Here is a 22,132-nt window from a genome sequence, read left to right on the forward strand (position 1 = left end):
TCTCTTATTGCTGAGCACCTCGGCTACATGGTGAGGATTTCATCACTTCCTCTCCCCTGGAGGTCAATGGTCTTCTGACGCTGTTTTTGGTCTGAAATAAGGTCTGTGGTTAACACAAGCTGAAGAGATTTTAACGTTTTGTTCTACGACATAAAATACGTCAGTAAATACCCACTGGTGGATTTAGAAACTGAGGTTGCTAACAAGTGTCTAAATGAGACGACTAAACGTCATCACGCCCAACATTAGCCACCGTTAGCTTAGCGGTGGTGACGTGAAGTCATGTGACCGTGCTGTAGTTCCTCTATAGCCCAACATTAGCCTCCTTTAGCTTAGCGGTGGTGACGTGAAGTCATGTGACCGTGCTGTAGTTCCTTTATAGCCCAACATTAGCCTCCTTTAGCTTAGCGGTGGTGACGTGAAGTCATGTGACCGTGCTGTAGTTCCTTTATAGCCCAACATTAGCCACCTTTAGCTTAGCGGTGGTGACGTGAAGTCATGTGACCGTGCTGTAGTTCCTTTATAGCCCAACATTAGCCTCCTTTAGCTTAGCGGTGGTGACGTGAAGTCATGTGACCGTGCTGTAGTTCCTTTATAGCCCAACATTAGCCTCCTTTAGCTTAGCGGTGGTGACGTGAAGTCATGTGACCGTGCTGTAGTTCCTTTATAGCCCAACATTAGCCTAACTTTAGCTTAGCGGTGGTGACGTGAAGTCATGTGACCGTGCTGTAGTTCCTTTATAGCCCAACATTAGCCACCTTTAGCTTAGCGGTGGTGACGTGAAGTCATGTGACCGTGCTGTAGTTCCTTTATAGCCCAACATTAGCCTCCTTTAGCTTAGCGGTGGTGACGTGAAGTCATGTGACCGTGCTGTAGTTCCTTTATAGCCCAACATTAGCCTCCTTTAGCTTAGCGGTGGTGACGTGAAGTCATGTGACCGTGCTGTAGTTCCTTTATAGCCCAACATTAGCCTCCTTTAGCTTAGCGGTGGTGACGTGAAGTCATGTGACCGTGCTGTAGTTCCTTTATAGCCCAACATTAGCCACCTTTAGCTTAGCGGTGGTGACGTGAAGTCATGTGACCGTGCTGTAGTTCCTCTATAGCCCAACATTAGCCTCCTTTAGCTTAGCGGTGGTGACAAACTCATCCCCCCCTCACCCTGTCTCTCCTCCATGTGTCCATGAGGTCATCCCTCTGTTACCTCTAATCCTGCGAGGTTCATCTTTCTGCCTCCGCTTAATCCCCCACACACACACACACACACACACACACACACACACACACACACACACCACACACACACACACACACACACACACACACACACACACACACACACACCAAGCTATACAATTGCACACACAGACTCAGTTATTCTTGTATTGTATACTCAATTCTCACAGCATGCACGCACACATATTCCTTTAGACAACCCCCCCCCACACACACACACACACACACACACACACACACACCACACACACACACACACACACACACACACACACACACACACACACACACCACACACACACACACACACACACACACACAGTGCCCCCTCCCTCCTCTCCATATAAAACTTCCTCTGTCAGTACATTATCCATTCTGTCTGTCTCTCTTGTGTCTGTGGTGAAAGAACACCTTCAAATACAGGTAAGTGTGTGTGTCCGTGTGTCTGATGGCCTGTCTGTCCTTTAAAATCATCTTGTTGTCTTGCTGTCATCATATCATACAGACGTGAACCCTTGTGTTGTAGTATTGTCACTAAAACGTTTTCCAATCAACGAAAGACATCGACATGTATCCAGTGATTCAGTCATTAGAGGATTCGTACTATCCCAAACGTGTGGTTTTATTTCTCATTGAATAGTTTGTTGCTGATTCTGCGTTATACAGTATTATGTCCGAGCATCCTTGAATGCACCACGGTAGAAGAACGTATAACTAAAACCCATATTTATAGACATTAACGAAATAACAATTAATTACTGAAGCTAATTTCATACTGCCTTAATTGCTACCTTGACATTGTGAAATAGTGGTAGCCTATATGTATATGAAATACTGAAGAAAAGTGTGTGTGTGTGTGTGTGTGTGTGTGGTGTGTGTGTGGTGTGTGTGTGTGTGTGTGTGTGGTGTGTGTGTGTGTGTGTGTGTGTGTGTGTGTGTGTGTGGTGTGTGTGTGTGTGTGTGTGTGTGTGTGGTGTGTGTGTGTGTGTGTGTGTGTGTGTGTGTGTGTGTGTGTGTGTGTGTGGTGTGTGTGTGTGACCTACCATCCTTTACATCGTTTTTTGCCTCTATTGTCCCTGCAAACCTCAGATGCTAACAGCTAGCTAACTCTATTTACATAGCAATGTCTATCTGTTAGTGTAAAGTTCCCTCTTTTTCATTTAGTGTTATTCAAAATGATACGTCATATTATAATCATCCTGCCGCGCATTACATAAAATACCATGTCGCTTATGAATCAGTTTCTATGTCAAGAAACGAAGGGGCTAATTTCACCGTTAGCTTAAACCGCTAACTCTCGCTATAAATACCCATAACACTACAATGGCCTTTAGCTTGAACTCTATTGAGGTTTTGTTACACACCCATTCTTCTTTTGACCACACACACACACACACACACACACACACACACACACACACACACACACACACACACACACACACACACACACACACACACACACACACACATTGCCCCTGACCAAAATAACCTCTGCTAAGTCGATCCAGTTGGTATTTGAACCCCTGTTAGGCGGTTTGGACACGGACGGTCATCTCTCATTCATCTCCCGTTATTCATCCCTCTCTTCATCCATCATGGATTTATTCATAGGTGTCACCTTCACATAGTTCCTGAGTGAAGCCATCCCTCTGCGTTCAACACACAGTGACAGAGCCTTTGAGCAAAGCACTAAACTCCAAGGGATGTCATTATTGCTCTGCTTTTTGTAAAAGAAACCGATATAGATAAATAAAAGTTTATAGATGTTTTTATCCTCACGGCCTCCTGTATAGGTCCGCTTTAATTATATTTTGAGATGTTTAATTTCTAGTATTGTTTACTTCTACTCTTTAATTTTGACTTATGCTTTGTTTTGTTGTTTTTTATGCTACTGCCAATTGAGATATAATTATCTTATCTTTTTAAAAATAGTCCACTTTTTAACATTTTCATTTAGCTTCAGTTAGCTTCATTTGCTGCTCATTCTGCATCATAGGATAAAGTTAAAAAGTTTGACTTATTGCATATAAAATGAACCAGATCTTCCACATCCATTCACAAAATTACTCTGACATGACTTTTAAGACATAATGATTTAAATAAAAGCTTTTAAGTGTCTGTTCTGTGACAAGTTGTACCTACAAATCAGTTAATATGGGGTTTGGGTTAGCTTAGCAACAACTGGAAACAGCTATCATAGTTATCTTCACTAAATCCAGCTACCAGCTCCTCTTATTCACAAATTAACACGATATTTTTCACGTGCAATAACTTGGTGGCAGCAGAAATACATTGTTAACATTGACAAGAGCAATGTTAGGTTTCAGTATGAGAATATGTGGCGTTAAAGCTACTAAATGCTTCGCTATGTTCACCAGCTTGTTGCTAACTCGCTGGTGAAGTAGAAAGTACAGGTATTTGTGTTCAACATGAGAGAAGTAGAAAGTACAGGTATTTGTGTTCAACATGTAAGAAGTAGAAAGTACAGGTATTTGAGTTCAACATGTAAGAAGTAGAAAGTACAGGTATTTGTGTTCAACATGAGAGAAGTAGAAAGTACAGGTATTTGAGTTCAACATGAGAGAAGTAGAAAGTACAGGTATTTGAGTTCAACATGAGAGAAGTAGAAAGTACAGGTATTTGAGTTCAACATGTGAGAAGTAGAAAGTACAGGTATTTGAGTTCAACATGTAAGAAGTAGAAAGTACAGGTATTTGAGTTCAACATGTGAGAAGTAGAAAGTACAGGTATTTGAGTTCAACATGTGAGAAGTAGAAAGTACAGGTATTTGGGTTCAACATGTAAGAAGTAGAAAGTACAGGTATTTGAGTTCAACATGTAAGAAGTAGAAAGTACAGGTATTTGAGTTCAACATGTAAGAAGTAGAAAGTACAGGTATTTGAGTTCAACATGTGAGAAGTAGAAAGTACAGGTATTTGGGTTCAACATGTAAGAAGTAGAAAGTACAGGTATTTGTGTTAAAAATGTAAAAAGTTAAAGTAAAAAGTCGTCAGAAAAATAAGTATTGGAGTAAAGTACTGATACCAGAAACATGTACTTAAGTACAGTAACGAAGTATTTGTACTCCACTACTTCCCACCTCTGGCAGTAAGAAGATCTGCGGGTCATTTGTTTTTGGAAAGTCACTCTTTCAACACCAGACTATCGTCTGGTGTTGAAAGACGAGAGGAGAGGGATGGAGAGAGGGAGGAAACTCAATCTTTCTACGTTTAACCCTCTTCACATTCTCACCTGTTGACGCTCCATCAATCTCCAGTGTCCTTCCAGGAAGGTATCAGCGTGGTTTCAGCCAATAGCGGCTCACAGGGGCCACTCATAGCCAGCAGCATGTCAGCATGCATTGTGTCTGTGTGTGTGTCCCTGTCTCCAAAGAGATGCATCACAGCCACCTGTGTGATGATTCACTGCTGCATTTACAGCACATGGGTTTCTCAGTATTTTAAAAAACACCGGACATGTTTTTAAGTATCTCTAATCCATGTAACCATATATTTTTATCCTAGTTAATGTTTCTGCCAAATACCTATTGTGTTGTAGTCAGTGAGGCAATGTTTCTAAGTAGATTCTCCTCAAGCACTTTATAAGGACTCTGACATTCTCAGGTTTGACTTGTTTTCTCAAATTAATTTTGACTTATATATTTTTTGAATGGATTTTTTCTTAAATTAGACGTTTTTCTAAGAGTTCAGATTTTGCTCACAATCCTGACTTTTTCCTCAAATTTGAATTTTTTCTTGATTTTTGAACTTTTTTCTACGTATTTCTCAGAATTCTGACTTGTTCTCCAAACATTCGGAATTTTCTCCAAAAAAATCAGACTTTTCTCCAAAATGTCGGTCTTTTTTTCTCAGGATTGACTTTTTAATTCTTCTTTTAACTTTTTTTCCCCTGAATTCCGACTTTTTTCTCAATTTAGAATTTTTCTCAATTTAGGCTTTTTTTATTAATGTATTTTTGTATTTGTATTTTCTCAGAATTCTGACTTTTTTCAAAGAAATCTGACTTTTTTCAAAACATTTTTACTTTTTTCTAAGAATTCTGACTTTTTTACTCAAATGTTATTTTCTAAAGATGTCAGACTTTTATCACGGATTTGACTTTTTGCCCAGAATTCTAACTTTTTTCTCAATTGCGTATAATAATCGTGTCAGTTCTCTCCTGATGTTAATTGAACTTCTACTGATTGTAGATTGCCCTGATTTGCTTGTCCTCTGCCTCTGTTCTTTGCAGCCATGTCAGACGTCGAAGAAGAGTACGAGTGAGTACAGAACCATCCTTCAGTATTTATAATTTCAGCGTTTGCATTAACCGTGAAGTTAACTAATTAATATTGTCTCTATTTCCTCTCCTCTCCAGGGAGCAGGGTGAGTTCAATGTCTCCACAGGTAACACTTTAGGTTTCCTAGAAACAACTGATTGTAAATTAATTTCTCTGCGTCTCTTTTCTCCAGAGGCTGAAGAGGAGGTGGAGCCTGAGGAAGTGGAAGAGGAGGATGAAGAGCAGCGGGTGGAGGTAGAGGAGGATGAAGGTAGGTCAGGGAAATACCCAGAATGCAAAGCAGCTTACCTGCATCCACCCTGATTAACCAAAGTGGTTTGTAGTCAGCTGCAAATATGGTTTGACCTCAAAGAAATGGCTACAACATGTTTCTCAGTGGATTATTGGAGTATCAGGTGTACTTGACAACATGCTAAAAGTGGCAGAACAGGTGAATGTCTGGGTGTTCTATGGATGTACACACATTATGACGGACAACAAGGGTATTAATGATAAGACGATATGTTTCCTTGTTTGATATATCTGTGTAAATGATGGGCATCACTAACTCTGACCCTTTACTTCCACTCTATTCTGCTTCCCAAAACCTCCAGAGCGACATGAGCACCAAGAACACCACGGTACGTACAGCACGTCCGTCATAACTCAAACTTTTACAAACCATTAATACAAATAACTTAAATCCAATAGAGTGGTGCAGGAATGTATTTATGTGTTGGTTCTTGAAGGCAGCATCTCCCTGGACCAATGGGATTGCTCCATGTGATTTTGGATTATTGCAGAAAAATAATCTCAACGTTTATGATACTTACAAGTTTAGTTCAGCAGGATCATCTCCACACATTAACACCACTTTATGATTTCTGAAGAAGCTAATGCTAAGCTAGAGGCGGCTAATGTTGGGCTATAAAGGAACTACAGCACGGTCACATGACTTCACGTCACCACCGCTAAGCTAAAGGTGGCTAATGTTGGGCAATTAAGGAACTACAGCACGGTCACATGACTTCACCTCACCACCGCTAAGCTAAAGGTGGCTAATGTTGGGCTATAAAGGAACTACAGCGCGGTCACATGACTTCAGGTCACCACCGCTAAGCTAAAGGAGGCTAATGTTGGGCTATAAAGGAACTACAGCACGGTCACATGACTTCACGTCACCACCGCTAAGCTAAAGGTGGCTAATGTTGGGCAATAAAGGAACTACAGCACGGTCACATGACTTCACGTCACCACCGCTAAGCTAAAGGTGGCTAATGTTGGGCATAAAGGAACTACAGCACGGTCACATGACTTCACGTCACCACCGCTAAGCTAAAGGTGGCTAATGTTGGGCTATAAAGGAACTACAGCGCGGTCACATGACTTCACGTCACCACCGCTAAGCTAAAGGAGGCTAATGTTGGGCTATAAAGGAACTACAGCACGGTCACATGACTTCACGTCACCACCGCTAAGCTAAAGGAGGCTAATGTTGGGCTATAAAGGAACTACAGCACGGTCACATGACTTCACCGTCACCACCGCTAAGCTAAAGGCGGCTAATGTTGGGCTATAAAGGAACTACAGCACGGTCACATGACTTCACGTCACCACCGCTAAGCTAAAGGCGGCTAATGTTGGGCTATAAAGGAACTACAGCACGGTCACATGACTTCACGTCTCCACCGCTAAGCTAAAGGACGCTAATGTTGGGCTTTAAAGGAACTACAGCACGGTCACATGACTTCACGTCACCACCGCTAAGCTAAAGGTGGCTAATGTTGGGCTATAAAGGAACTACAGCGCGGTCACATGACTTCACGTCACCACCGCTAAGCTAAAGGAGGCTAATGTTGGGCTATAAAGGAACTACAGCACGGTCACATGACTTCACCTCACCACCGCTAAGCTAAAGGTGGCTAATGTTGGGCTATAAAGGAACTACAGCACGGTCACATGACTTCACGTCACCACCGCTAAGCTAAAGGAGGCTAATGTTGGGCTATAAAGGAACTACAGCGCGGTCACATGACTTCACGTCACCACCGCTAAGCTAAAGGAGGCTAATGTTGGGCTATAAAGGAACTACAGCACGGTCACATGACTTCACGTCTCCACCGCTAAGCTAAAGGAGGCTAATGTTGGGCTATAAAGGAACTACAGCACGGTCACATGACTTCACGTCACCACCGCTAAGCTAAAGGCGGCTAATGTTGGGCTATAAAGGAACTACAGCACGGTCACATGACTTCACGTCTCCACCGCTAAGCTAAAGGACGCTAATGTTGGGCTTTAAAGGAACTACAGCACGGTCACATGACTTCACGTCACCACCGCTAAGCTAAAGGTGGCTAATGTTGGGCTACAGTTAGGCGCCGACAATATTATCGTTTATCACAATAATTTCTGGGAAAATGTATCGTCCAACAAAATTAATTATCGTGACAGGCCTAGCTACAGTATAAAGGAACCAAAAACACATTCAGAAAACCATTGACCTGCAAACCAGGTGCTAAAATGCTGAGTCATGCCAGGGTTTTAGGACTCATTCCTGCACCTCTCCATGGGGGTTTGTAGTGCCTGCAGATTGTGTGCCTCTCAATGCATGATGGGAAATCATGGTTTTAAAGTAATAGTTAAATATTTGGGGAACATGCTTGTCTTACCTCTTGATCCCCGGGATGTGGATTTCCGCCTTCCTCTCCTGTACCTTTATCACTTCTCACTTCTGCATTTCAATCTCCTCTTCACTCTCAGAGCATCCTTCCTCATTTCCATCCCGCATTTCCTTCCGATGCTACCTTCCTCATCCTACTCTTTTGCTCTCTTGCTCCCTCTCGTCCGTCCTACTTTCCCCATTCCCTTGCTCTATACTTTCCACCCATCGTAAATGACTCATTTCCCGCTCCATTTGTACATCCATTGTTCATTCTGTCTTCATGTCGTTGGTCCGTCAGACCGAGAAGTCCAGGAGGAAGGTGAGAGATGTTAGACATGGTTTCCCAAATTGGTGGTTAACGTTATCATGAATAGAAGTTAAGTGAAACCCTGAATTGAAAGATAACGGCTTGATTGCCTTTTATGTTGTAGTCCTTTGCGTGCTGTTCCTTTAGCAACACTAATCATTTTATACCAACTTTTAGGGTAACACAATTAACGTCATTAATCGTTATTTTTTGTCTTTTTCTCTCTTTTATCCACAGAGGAAGAGCGCCCAAAACCAAAGTATGTTTACATTATGCATTCTTTGGTTGCATTGGTTATTCCCTATACGTAAAGACATTATAGGGACCCACAGTGATTTCTTTCTTTTGAGTTCGGAGATTAAAGTCAGACTTCAAAATGTAAAAATAACATTAAAATGTGTGAATAGTCAGAATTCGGAGGAAATAGGAGACAAAAATGTATTTGTGGAAAAAGTCAAATCTTAAAATAAATCAGAATTCTGAAAAAAAGTCAGACATTTGCGGAAAATATGGTCAATTTGAGAAACTTTTTAGTTTTTAGTCAGAATTCGGAGAAAAAGTCACAAATATAGAAAAAAGTCAGAATTCTTACAAAAGTCAGACATTTTAGGAAAAAACTCAAATTTGTGAAAAAACTTAAATTTAAGAAAAAAGTCAGATATTTGGGCAAAAAGTCCGAAATCTGAGAAAAAGTCACAAATTAGAAAAAAGTCAGAATTCTTACAAAAGTCAGACATTTTAGGAAAAACCTCAAATTTAAGAAAAAAGTCAGATATTTCTGCAAAAAGTCCGAAATCTGAGAAAAAAGTAAATAATGACAAAGTCAAAAATATATTTTTTATTTTCCTTTCTCTGAAAATAAATATTCGCTTTGGTCAGATCTCAAAATAAAATTCACACGTGGCCCTCATTCTCTTCCTCAATTTCCTCAAAAAAAAAAAAGTCCCATTGATTTGATGATTTGATGATCTCGTAAACCTTGTTCTTCCTGCTCTTCTTCAGACCTTTGGTTCCCCAACTCGCCCCTCCAAAGATCCCTGAGGGCGACCGGGTGGATTTTGATGTAAGTCGTTCCTTTAATCAACAGATTTTATCCAGATGCCTGACCATAAAACTATAAATACTGAATCCAAAACGATAGTTACGGCTGTAACTACGGTTCTATGAGTCCCGGATGACCGCCAGAGGCGGTGCTTTAGCACTGGATATGTCCATCGCGCGCATGCGCAGCTCGAGTACCAATAACAACAAAGTCACCTGTGACCCACGTGACACCGGCTATATCAGCCGGTGTTGTCAGAGGATCTGTTCCCAGAATCTTCTCGCGAGCACACAAGAATTCTGAGTGACAGGGAACTCTGGCGGTCATCCGGGACTCATAGAACCGTAGTTACAGCCGTAACTATCGTTCTATTTCGTCCCTACTGACCGCCAGAGGCGGTGCTTTAGCACTGGATGACCTATACCAACAATGTCATGAAGAACCCAAGCCCTTGCTCACCACTGGAAGCAGCGGAGCTCGGCAAAAGGACCACGCCCAAAGAATGGGGAGTGGCGACATTGACCTGATGACAACTGGAGAATGTGCCAGAAGACGCCCACGACGCCGCGGCGCAGATGGTCTCCAGGGGCACCCCTCTCAGGGCAGCCCAATATGTTGAGATGCTCCTTGTAGAGTGGCATCTCAGCCTGGTGGCAGGGGGCGGCCACTGGCCCCGTAAGCCTGTGAGATGGTATCGACAACCCAGTGGGGAAGCCACTGGTTAGAGGGCCTAACCTCCTTTAGTGCCGCCAGGGCAAACTCAAGAGTTGCTCCTCCTGCCGCATACAGGCAGTAGCCTTGATATACGCCCTTTGGGCACCCCCCGGGCACCCCCAGGGCACAGCAACTTCGATGTGCCGTACTCCTGAATGTCAAAGCGTGCCAGCTGGGCAGGCTGATTGAAGTGAGTTTGTGGAAGGACCCCGGGCGGGAATGCCACATTTGCCCAAAGGGCAACGCCTGAGAGTCCCACCTCGGGCATGTATTGTTTATGGAGAGGACATGCAACTCCCCGACTCACTTCCCTGAGGCTATGGCAAGCCGAATGCTGCCTTTGTGGGCAGCCACCTAGCCCCACCTGGGCCAGGGGCTCGAAGGGAGGAGGTGATAGGGCATCCGGCAGCAGGGGCAGGTCCCAAGCCGGAGCCCTCGGGGTGCAAGGGGGACGCTGCCGTAAAGCCCCTCTCATAAAGAGGGACACCGACCTGTGGCACCCCGCCGTGGCGCCGTCGACCCGAACATGTTGGGCAGAATCGCAGCCACATAAATTCAGAGTGGAGTGAGAACGTCCACTATCTAGAAGGGACTGTTGTCTAAGCAACAATGTACATGCTGTCCCCAAGGAACACGCACATTCTTGCCCCCCAGTTGGGGTAGAAAGTGCGTGAGTGCGAGCTGCACGGCCCGAAGCTCTAGCACGTTGACCCGGCGCGCACTCTGCTGGGCAGACCGCTGACCCTGAACGGTCCTGCCCTGCCGCACTGCACCCCACCCTGAGAGACATGCACCTATGGTGATGGTCTCCTGGGGGATGGGATGGCGCCCATGGGCACGCCTACCAGAGATAGGCCCTGCCCCTCCAGCGTGACGGAGAGTGGAGCAATGCTGCGACACCCTGACTTCCCTGTGCCTGTGCCACTTGGCGTCCAAGTGAAGGCTGTTCAGCCACATCTGCATGGGGCACAACGACAGCGGGCCTAAGGGCCCAGCGGCCGAGGCAGCTGCCAGTCTGCCCAAGGGCCGGAGGAACTGAATATAAGGCACCCTCTTGCCCGGCCCACGTGGAAGTAGGCATCCCTCGGTTGGGAACCACTCCACCTGTGCGTATGCAGTAGTCAGCATATAGAATGGCAGCACCTTCAGGAATCTGTTGATTCCTCTGAGGTCCAAGATCGGGCGAAATCCGCCGACTTTCTTGCTCACGAGAAAGTATGCCGAGTAGAACCCCCTGGCTAAGCAGAGGGTCTTACTGGGTTGATTGCGTCCTTGGACAAAAGGACGGACAACTCTTGGCCCAGAGGTAGGGCCCCTGCCGGATCGCTGACGACTGTCAATTAGACCCAGCCGAAGGCTAGGGGCCGGAGCTGCGGTCCGTACCCCTGGGTTAAGGTGAAAACCACCCAAGGGACGGAAGTACAGACTGCCCAGAAACTGAGCTGCTGCTGGGAAAGCAGCCGCCGACCACCCTCGGGATTTCAGAGCCCAGCCCCCCGGACCCTGGAGCCTCTTGGGGGGTTCCGGTCAGGCTCTGGGGCACGAGGCCGCCTGGAAGGCGGGCGACATGGGGCACGAAAGTCATTGGGAGGCGGTTGAGTGGGCCGCTAAGACCTCTGCAGACCACCCCTGTAATCCAGCGGCTGAGTGCGGCTGCTAGAGCGGCCCCTGGGCCTGCTGGGAGTGGGTACAGGTCTGCGAGGACCCGAGTGCTGCTGCCTGGTCTGCCTAGCTTGGGCGGCACACTCCAGTGCCTCCGAGGGCAGCTGATCTAAACAGCTCCCCTGGCTCGACTGGTACGCGACGGAGGACTCTCCGTCAACCGGAGGAGGTGCGTCAGCCGAAGGAGGGGCGCCAACCGAAGGAGGGGCGCCAACCGAAGGAGGGGCGCCCACCAAAGGAGGGGCGCCCACCGAAGGAGGGGGGGGGGGGGGTTAGCAGCCCCTACACCGGGCCCAGGCTGAAGGGCCAAGAGGCGACTTCATCATGCCCCTATCGGCAGCTAGCCGATCCACTTTAGAGGACAGCCTATTTCTAGTCCTTCTATTGGGGGGAGCACACAAAGCCATCGCTCCCTCAAGTCGCCGGGAACGGCCGAATTGATCTGGAGGAGGACGTGACAAGGAGAGGTGTCTGTTGGCTGCTGCCAGACGTTCCACCTCAGTGATTCGAGCCACTCTGAGCACCCGAGGCATGCAGCTACAGCTCATGCAGGCGTTTACCGTGAGAACCTCCCTCAGATGCTCGAATTTCGTCCCCACTGACCGCCAGAAGCGGCCGAGGCAGGAGGGGCAGCGGCCGTGGCCGTCCTCGGGCTCAAGAGAAACCCTACAGGCGCTACATGAATGAACCATTCTGTAGGTAGCCAGATGCAGCGTAGCCGGGAGCGGGTGCGGGAACACGCCTTCACCAGCTACCTGCTTAATGGAAAGAGTAGAGCGTTGCTGCTACTCGCCGAACAGAAAGAGGGATGTAATTACACCCACGTTACGGCAGAGGGAGCGGGAGCGAGATCACTGCCTTCACCTAGCTGGATTAGTAAATAAGGCAGTTTACCAAGAGCGGGGGCGAGAACACTGCCTTCACTGGTTAAATTAAGACGAATGCCAGATGCAGCGAAACCGGGAGCGGGTGCGGGAACACAGCCTTCACCGGCTACCTGCTTAACAGAAAAACGAGGCCGTTTGGCGTCTACCAGGAGCGGGGCGAGAACTGCCTTCACTGGTTAAGTTAGAGTCGAACGCCAGATGCAGCGTAACCGGGAGCGGGAACACAGCCTTCACCAGCTACCTGCTGAACGGGAAGAGTAGAGCGGTGCTACTACTCGCCGAACAGAAAAAGGGATGTAGCTACATCCGCATTACCGGTAGAGGGAGCGGGAGCGAGAGCACTGCCTTCACCTAGCTGGGTAAAATAAAGAAGCTAACAGTATACGCAAGACGTTAGCCGAGCGGCTGCTGCTAACGATCAAGCGAGATCAAGTCAAATAACACACATGTTTAAGACCAGATAACTAGCTTCTAAAGAATAGAACAGCACAGAGCCGTAGTTACAGCAGTAACCATGGCCAGGGCTCACACGGCATCTAACCGTCGTTACAGTCGTAACTCTGGCCAGTACTTGCACGGCTTGGAACCGTAGTTACAGTAGTAACTATGGTCATTACACGGCATAGAGCCGTAGTTACGGTATTGCCTATGGCCAGTACGTGCACGGCTTGGAACCGTAGTTACAGTAGTAACTATGGCCAGTACTTACGGCTTAGAACCTTAGTTACAATAGTAACTGTGGCCGGTGCCTAAAAGTGTCAGCCAACGGCTGCCCACTAGACAATATAATATTGGGAGGATGAAATCCTCCTTAATGGCCATACATGCAGAGCACACGGCACACACAGTGAAGATTGTCCTCTGCATATCGTCCTAGTGCTAGGAGTCTAGTACTAGGAGCAGTAAATACCACGATATAGCGCTACTGCAACCATACCATGCGTTTACCGGGAGCAGCAGCGAGAGCACTGCCCTCACCGGCTGAGTTAAATAATGAAGCTTAACCGTACATGCAAGGTGTTAGCCAAACGGCTGCTGCTAACAATCAAGCAACCAAGTCAGAACACAATGTTAAGACCAGATAATTAGCTTCTAAGAAAGAGAACAGCCCGCATAGAACCGTGTCTGGTTACAGTAGTAACCGCACATGCCGAGCACACAGCACCCGCCGTGAAGATGTTCTCTGCATATCATCCTAGTGCTAGGAGTCTAGTACTAGGAGCAGTAATACAACGAACTAGCGCTACTGCAATCAAACCCTATGCTACAGGGAGCGGGAGCACTGCCCTGAGTTAATAGTTAAGCTCAACAGCAAGGTGTTAGCCAAGCGGCTGCTGCTAACAATCAAGCGACCAAGTCAGAACACAAATGTTAAGACCAGATAATAGCTTCTAGGAAATAGAAAGTACTTACCTTACTTTCTGCATCTAAACGAAAAACGGGTTTAAAGTATGACCCTCTGGGCTTCCATACTAAATCGAATGAGGGACGCAGCCAAAGCTGGGACTCAGATGCTAATGAAGCTCGGGCACAACGCCACAAGCAGAACTTTCAGAAGAGCATAAGGGCAACTTTATGGGAGAGGAAGCGGGAACACTGTCGTCACCAGAAAGTCTAAGCCACAAACAATAAGACGGTAATCAGGACAACTTGGCTGGGAGCGGGTGCGGGAACACAGCCATCACCAGCAACAAGCTGACACCAACCTGTCTGTCGAGGCTCTGCACAGCCGGCGCAGCTCCTGGAGGACGCGTCTAACGACCCGTAGCTCCGACTGTCAGTCGCGAAGCTTCACGCGGCCAGCTGTTTGCAGAGAAATCCCTCCGATCAAACGTTCAAGCCTGAACGCTGTAGGCTACGAAAACGTAGCCACGGTACCCTCGCGCAGCGAGAAGATGAAAAGGAACAGATCCTCTGACAACACCGGCTGATATAGCCGGTGTCACGTGGGTCACAGGTGACTTTGTTGTTATTGGTACTCGAGCTGCGCATGCGCACGATGGACATATCCAGTGCTAAAGCACCGCCTCTGGCGGTCAGTAGGGACGAAATAGAACAACGCATCCGTGGTAAAATAATGATATTCAGTTTTGTCATACCTAATGAGATGCCAATATAGAAACAGAATCTCTCTCTGTTTGCAGGACATCCACAGAAAGCGTATGGAGAAAGATTTACTGGAGCTTCACACTCTGATCGACGTCCACTTTGACCAGAGGAAGAAAGACGAGGAGGAACTGATCAGCCTGAAGGACCGAATCGTAAGCTCACCTTTCACACCTTCAACAAGGACCAACCAGTCTCACAGCATTTCGTGTTATAGTCACAAACTTAATCTATTGATTCGTGTTCACCAACACGATTTCGCCATTTTTTCACGTCAGACAGAACGATTCTAAAAGCAATGTAAATAATAATAAATTAGAAGGAAAAAAAGATTTAAGAAATACAGATGTCAGTATTCTGCGGCTCTGAGCCGTTTCTTTTCCTCGCGGACGGCAAAAAAACTCCGACATTATACAATTTAAAATAAAAGGGTTAGGCTTAGGTAAGATATTGAGTAAGAATATGTTTTTATGAACCCCACAGCTTCCAAGACCCGACCGGACCAAAAGACGTGGTGCAGGCACGAAACATGCTACCAATAGAAATACATTGCTTTTGAAATCGTTCTGTGTGACACGAAAAAAAATGCGAAAATCGTGTAGATTAAATTAATTTTGTGACTATAACACGAAATGCTGTGAGACCGGGTTAACACACATATTAAGAGAGGAAACAGACCTTACACTTCTTTGCTTTGCTTCCCATCAGGAGAATCGTCGGTCGGAGAGAGCTGAGATCCACAGGGTCCGAACGGAGAGGGAGAAGGACCGACAGAACAGGATCGCGGTAAAACGCACACTCATACTCACACACACACACACACACACACACACACACACACACACACACACACACACACACACACACACACACACACACACACACACACACACACACACACACACACACACACACACACACACACACACACACACACGTATCACACGCAGGTATGTAACTTCACTGGGCAGGAGTAAAGCTCAAAGTGTTGAGCTAGCTTCTAAAGGTATGTAAAACTAGTTTAAAATATAAATCATGGGGAAAGCTACTCAAAAAAGATCTGCAGGAATGACTCCCCCTCGTCTGGAGGTCAATGGTTTTCTGAATGTGTTTTGGTTCCTTTATAGCCCAACATTAGCCTCCTTTAGCTTAGCGGTGGTGACGTGAAGTCATGTGACCGTGCTGTAGTTCCTTTATAGCCCAACATTAGCCTGCTTTAGCTTAGCGGTGGTGACGTGAAGTCATGTGACCGTGCTGTAGTTCCTTTATAGCCCAACATTAGCCTCCTTTAGCTTAGCGGTGGTGACGTGAAGTCATGTGACCGTGCTGTAGTTCCTTTATAGCCCAACATTAGCCTCCTTTAGCTTAGCGGTGGTGACGTGAAGTCATGTGACCGTGCTGTAGTTCCTTTATAGCCCAACATTAGCCACCTTTAGCTTAGCGGTGGTGACGTGAAGTCATGTGACCGTGCTGTAGTTCCTTTATAGCCCAACATTAGCCTCCTTTAGCTTAGCGGTGGAGACGTGAAGTCATGTGACCGTGCTGTAGTTCCTTAATAGCCCAACATTAGCCTCCTTTAGCTTAGCGGTGGTGACGTGAAGTCATGTGACCGTGCTGTAGTTCCTTTATAGCCCAACATTAGCCTCCTTTAGCTTAGCGGTGGTGACGTGAAGTCATGTGACCGTGCTGTAGTTCCTTAATAGCCCAACATTAGCCTCCTTTAGCTTAGCGGTGGTGACGTGAAGTCATGTGACCGTGCTGTAGTTCCTTTATAGCCCGACATTAGCCTCCTTTATCTTAGCGGTGGTGACGTGAAGTCATGTGACCGCGCTGTAGTTCCTTTATAGCCCAACATTAGCCACCTTTAGCTTAGCGGTGGTGACGTGAAGTCATGTGACCGTGCTGTAGTTCCTTTATAGCCCGACATTAGCCTCCTTTAGCTTAGCGGTGGAGACGTGAAGTCATGTGTCCGTGCTGTAGTTCCTTTATAGCCCGACATTAGCCGCCTTTAGCTTAGCGGTGGTGACGTGAAGTCATGTGACCGTGCTGTAGTTCCTTTATAGCCCAACATTAGCCGCCTTTAGCTTAGCGGTGGTGACGTGAAGTCATGTGACCGTGCTGTAGTTCCTTTATAGCCCAACATTAGCCGCCTTTAGCTTAGCGGTGGTGACGTGAAGTCATGTGACCGTGCTGTAGTTCCTCTATAGCCCAACATTAGCCGCCTTTAGCTTAGCGGTGGTGACGTGAAGTCATGTGACCGTGCTGTAGTTCCTTTATAGCCCAACATTAGCCGCCTTTAGCTTAGCGGTGGTGACGTGAAGTCATGTGTCCGTGCTGTAGTTCCTTTATAGCCCAACATTAGCCGCCTTTAGCTTAGCGTATGCTTTTCTTTATCACTTTTCTGGGTCTTCATCAGGATGAACGTAACAGAAAAGAGGAAGACGAAGCCAAGAAGAAGGCAGTTGATGATCTCAAGAAGAAGAAAGTGCTCTCTGGCATGGGAAACTTTGGAGGCTTCCTGGCAAAGGTCTGTTGCTGTTCTCAGTATTATATCATAATATAACAATGATGATGAAGATGAAGAAATAAAAATACTGATGGTGACTGTGTGTTTTGAGCCAGGCAGAGACGAGGAAGGGGAAGCGTCTGACGGGTCTAGAGATCAAGAAGAAGACTCTGGGCGAGAGACGAAAGACGCTAAATGTTGAGACCATGAGGGAGGACGCACTCAAGTGAGTCGTCTTTTATTTATCATCTGATAAAACAGTGACATAAAGACCCCTTCATTCTTATCTTGTTCACTTCCATTAGTTTAATCACTAATCTAAGTACAATCACAAGATGTTCAGGTGTATATCAGTATGTAGTGTCTCTACTTTAAAGAGTCCTCTCCTGCTGATGTTCAGGTGTAAATCAGTATGTAGTGTCTCTACTTTAAAGAGTCCTCTCCTGCTGATGTTCAGGTGTATATCAGTATGTAGTGTCTCTACTTTAAAGAGTCCTCTCCTGCTGATGTTCAGGTGTATATCAGTATGTAGTGTCTCTACTTTAAAGAGTCCTCTCCTGCTGATGTTCAGGTGTATATCAGTATGTAGTGTCTCTACTTTAAAGAGTCCTCTCCTGCTGATGTTCTGGTGTATATCATAGGGTGACCAGACGTCCCGGTTTGTAGTGGCCTGTCCCCGGTTGAAACTGTCCCCGGAAATGTCCCCATTTTTTAATATGCGTTAAAAACACATATCAAGGTGAAACAAAACGTTTCATGTCACTGGGTAAACAGACTGTGGTCGAGCCAGCCCGCACGTTGTATTGCAGTGCGCGAATATCCTCTGCATTACGGTAGAGGCCTGTAAAAACTGCCTTCAAAATAAAAGCGTTTACTCGGTCAATAACAAATATACCTAAAAAACACACCAAACATATTCATATATACTGGAGCTTAAATTAAGAAAGATGTACGATATAATGTGATGAATAATACTTTAAAACAAACTACGTATAACTACCACATTATAACTGAGTGAATGTAAAATGTAAGTATGAAGACACTCCTAAAATAACATTACTTTCTGAAGCACAATTTAAAATGTATGCTGTTTAAAATCTCAAATTAGATTTATTGTCCATCTATATTTAGATTATTATTTAGTGGAAACCGTCCATAATCAAAGAGTCACTCGAAGTCAATCAAATACTTATTTCACTTCCTTCTGTTTTTGTACAAGAATAAATAAAAAACTGTCAAATTATCAAAGACTTATTTCCCTCCAGGGGGACAGCAGGACACCCCATCTAGTCACTCAGAGAGAATCAGGAACATCTGATGTAGAGTTTCAAAATAAAAGACCTTTGAAGTCTCATATATTAGCTATCATCCCTCTGTTTTTAGATAAGAATCAAACTAAATATATCCAGTATCAAAGACTTATTTAACTTCAGGGGGATAGCAGGACACCCCATCTAGTCACTCAGAGAGAATCAGGAACATCTGATGTAGACTTTCAAAATAAAAGACCTTTGAAGTCTCATATGGGCTATCGTCCTTCTGTTTACTTTTTATACAAGAATAAATAAAAAACTGTGAAATTATCAAAGACTTATTTCACTCCAGGGTGACAGCAGGACACCCCATCTAGTCACTCAGAGAGAATCAGGAACATCTGATGAAGACTTTCAAAATAAAAGACCTTTGAAGTCTCATATAAGAGCTATCGTCCTTCTGTTTGAATCCAAGTTCAAATGTTCGAATTACATTGAACCAGAATTGTCCCCCTTTTTTCTTCAACAGTGAAGGACATTGGACATGTTGATGAGACATTGACCGCAAAACTCAAAAAGTCCTCGGTTTTAATTTAGAAAATCTGGTCACCTTAGTATATCAGTATGTAGATGTTAGTCGCTGCAGACCATTTACATGCACTAAACCCTACAGAACTACAGTGGAGGGGCGATCACAGAAAGCACTGTAGGGCTTCTCTTTGAAGCCAAATGACACATATTGTCTCCGTTTGTCTTTGTGTTTTTAGGCATGAAGCTCAGGAGATGTGGAACAGCATCTACCAGCTGGAGTCTGAGAAGTTCGACCACACGGAGTACATGAAGCACCAGAAATACGAGGTACGACTGGGATTAAAAACACACATGTTAAACATTAGGGTCACCTCTCACTTCCTGCTGTGCTCCCCTGCAGATCATCGTGCTGCTGAACAGAATCCAACACGCTCAGAAGTTGTGAGTACTAACTTTTATACTTTTTTTAAAACTGCTGTTCATCTCTTCCTATAAAGCCCCTAAAGTCACACCGTCCCGAAATGGACACCCGATGGACACACGATAAAGGAAACGTTCAAATTCGGCTGATCGTAGCATCGGGCCGTTCGTGAGGGCATCTAAGCCATCGTACGACCGCCGGGGGAGTTCCTCAGGCTCCGGCAGCAACTTCGTGAGCGGCATCTTCATATGGCACTCGTGAGGGCATCTTGTCGAATCGTGTCATCTTCGTGTTATCATCGAGCATTCGCCCTCACTCTGATCGGGGCGAATGCCCGATGGCACCGAGGATAACACGATGCCCTCACGATGGCCTTACGAAGGGCGACACGGACACACGAATTCAACACGAAAATGAACCTTCTCGAGGTCCGTCGGCAGTTTGTTGGCATGCCAAAGATTTTGCCGCCGCTCACGAAGTTGCTGCCGGAGCCTGAGAAACTCCACCGGCGGTCATACGAAGGCTTCAGACGCCCTCACGAACGGCCCGATGTTGCTACGATCACAGCCGAATTTGAACGTGTCCTTTATCGTGTGTCCATCGGGTTGTTTTGTTGCACAACAAAATCATGTACACATATTATGTAAATAACCCAATTTGTGTTCTGTGAAACTAAAAAGGATATCATATATTATTTTGAAGGCGAGTTGACAGGAAGTTGTTGTTGCTATGGAAACAACAACATGACGTAATATCTTCTACATATAAAGACGGAGAAAGTAAAGAACAAAGTCTGAAGATATCAGTGCAGTATCATAGTACTGTAACATAATTGTTTGTGGTACTTTCATTGCAGTTGTATTTCTTAAATGTAACGTAAATGTTGCCTTCGTGCGAAATTCACAATTCCATATTCGTGTGTCCATCGGGTGGACACTACGGGACAGTGTGACAGGGGCTTAAAGGAAATCGTGTCCTCTGTCTTATTACTTGGTACCTCATCTCTTTTGGTTTCAGGAGGAATTTATCCCTAGATCAATATTTTCTTTACGAGTCTGGCGCTTCTCGTGAGTTTCGGGGAAGCGTCCAAACATATTCACGCCTGTGCGCAATTACAAAAACCAATCTGACAATAACTCTCTGGGAGTCTCCCTCCACCGGCTTCACCCATAAGTGAATACCTTTCTCTGTTGATTGACATCTGACACAGCCAATGGGGATCACCCTCTCTTTGGATAAAAGCCTTGTTTTCGACGGGCGACTGTCAATCCAATGCGGGACATCGGCTACATGTGACAGTGATGGACTGGGTTAAAGGTTCGATACCTAAGCAACATGCTCCCCCCCCTCGTTATAACCCTCCTTGTGTTTCTGCCCTGCAGTAAGAAGATCCTCGGCAAAGGGAAGGTGGCCGGTCGCTGGAAGTAAAGGAGGCGAAGAGGAGAAATGGGATTGATCCCAAAGGCTGTGGCAGTGAAGGCGTCTCGGTGTGGGACAGATATTGAATGCTGATAAGATGTATTGATAATAAAACGACATGCACTCACTGCCGCTGACTCTGGTCTGTTTCCGTCTGCCTTCAGGAGGCCCTGAAGCACTTGGTGTGGTTTCCCCTCTCCTGGGTTCTGTTTGAGTGCATGTAAATGGTCTCTAAAGGCTAAAATCCCCTCCTGTGTTCCCTTCAGCCTGATAAGCCTCCATTGGACTCCTTTGTTTACTTCTGTACAGTGACATCACTATGTAACACTCGCGTTCCTATTGGCTAGCGCTCCAACACATTGTAGGTGAGAGGCTAAGGGGCGGGACATCTCTAAGCCAATCAGAGCAGACTTGGCTGAGATTATGAACTAATACAAAATATAAATCAACTCGTACATTACAGTATGTTCTATTAATACAGGTTAAATTATTAAAGTAAACTCCACCCTTACCAAGTGCCACTTTTAATGATGAACACATAATACATATAATACAATCATTTAATATGATTCTGAAATTAGCCGTAATACCAATACTTTAACTTGAATAGGATTTTGAATGCTGTAGTTTAGATACCTTAACTTTACTCGCTGTAAAAATATTTGTGTAAATAGTTCATTCATGTGTGTTTAGAGTTTTATGCTAAAGTGTTTTTTCATCCGTTTCTTCTTCTGTGGTAATTATCTTCACTGTGTACCAGTCCCCCCCCCCTCGCTTTAATTCCCGCATCACATGTTTGGCTCGAAGCGTGAGACGAGGACTAAAGAGGACACGGTGTTAATCCACACATGCGCGCGCACGCACACACACACACACACACACACACACACACACACACACACACACACACACACACACACACACACACACACACACACACACACACACACACACACACACACACACACACACACTGCACCACTCTGGAATGAGTGTGTCCAGCCAGTAAAAAGACTTACATTAATAACTGGATTATTTTAGATTTCTGGTTTTTATTAGAAAGTATAATCTCACTCTGAAGCATGATACCTCTTAAACATGTGTGTG

At 45.4% G+C, this 22,132-nt stretch overlaps 1 protein-coding gene across 1 annotated transcript; it reads left to right on the top strand.

Moving 5' to 3' along the window:
• The first annotated feature begins 5,489 nt into the window (after nucleotides 1-5,489).
• Nucleotides 5,490-21,153, top strand: LOC117441052 (troponin T, slow skeletal muscle-like). The gene is made up of 14 exons (XM_034077251.2): nucleotides 5,490-5,515; nucleotides 5,614-5,621; nucleotides 5,709-5,786; nucleotides 6,130-6,156; nucleotides 8,476-8,496; nucleotides 8,722-8,743; nucleotides 9,487-9,547; nucleotides 14,934-15,050; nucleotides 15,604-15,681; nucleotides 17,312-17,422; nucleotides 17,518-17,627; nucleotides 19,422-19,512; nucleotides 19,586-19,626; nucleotides 20,989-21,153. Exons 1-14 carry the CDS (start codon nucleotides 5,490-5,492, stop codon nucleotides 21,032-21,034), a joined length of 837 nt encoding a protein of 278 aa, XP_033933142.1. The 3' UTR covers nucleotides 21,035-21,153.
• The last annotated feature ends 979 nt before the right edge of the window (nucleotides 21,154-22,132 follow it).

The sequence above is a fragment of the Pseudochaenichthys georgianus genome, unplaced genomic scaffold, assembly GCF_902827115.2.
Source record: "Pseudochaenichthys georgianus unplaced genomic scaffold, fPseGeo1.2 scaffold_1431_arrow_ctg1, whole genome shotgun sequence".
Taxonomy (NCBI): Eukaryota; Metazoa; Chordata; class Actinopteri; order Perciformes; family Channichthyidae; genus Pseudochaenichthys; species Pseudochaenichthys georgianus.

Coding starts and splice junctions, on each gene's coding strand:
- LOC117441052 (XM_034077251.2), top strand. CDS start 5,490: ATGTCAGACGTCGAAGAAGAGTACGA. Junction 8,744..9,486: donor GAAGAGCGCCCAAAACCAAA/GTATGTTTACAT, acceptor GCTCTTCTTCAG/ACCTTTGGTTCCCCAACTCG. Junction 15,051..15,603: donor TCAGCCTGAAGGACCGAATC/GTAAGCTCACCT, acceptor GCTTCCCATCAG/GAGAATCGTCGGTCGGAGAG.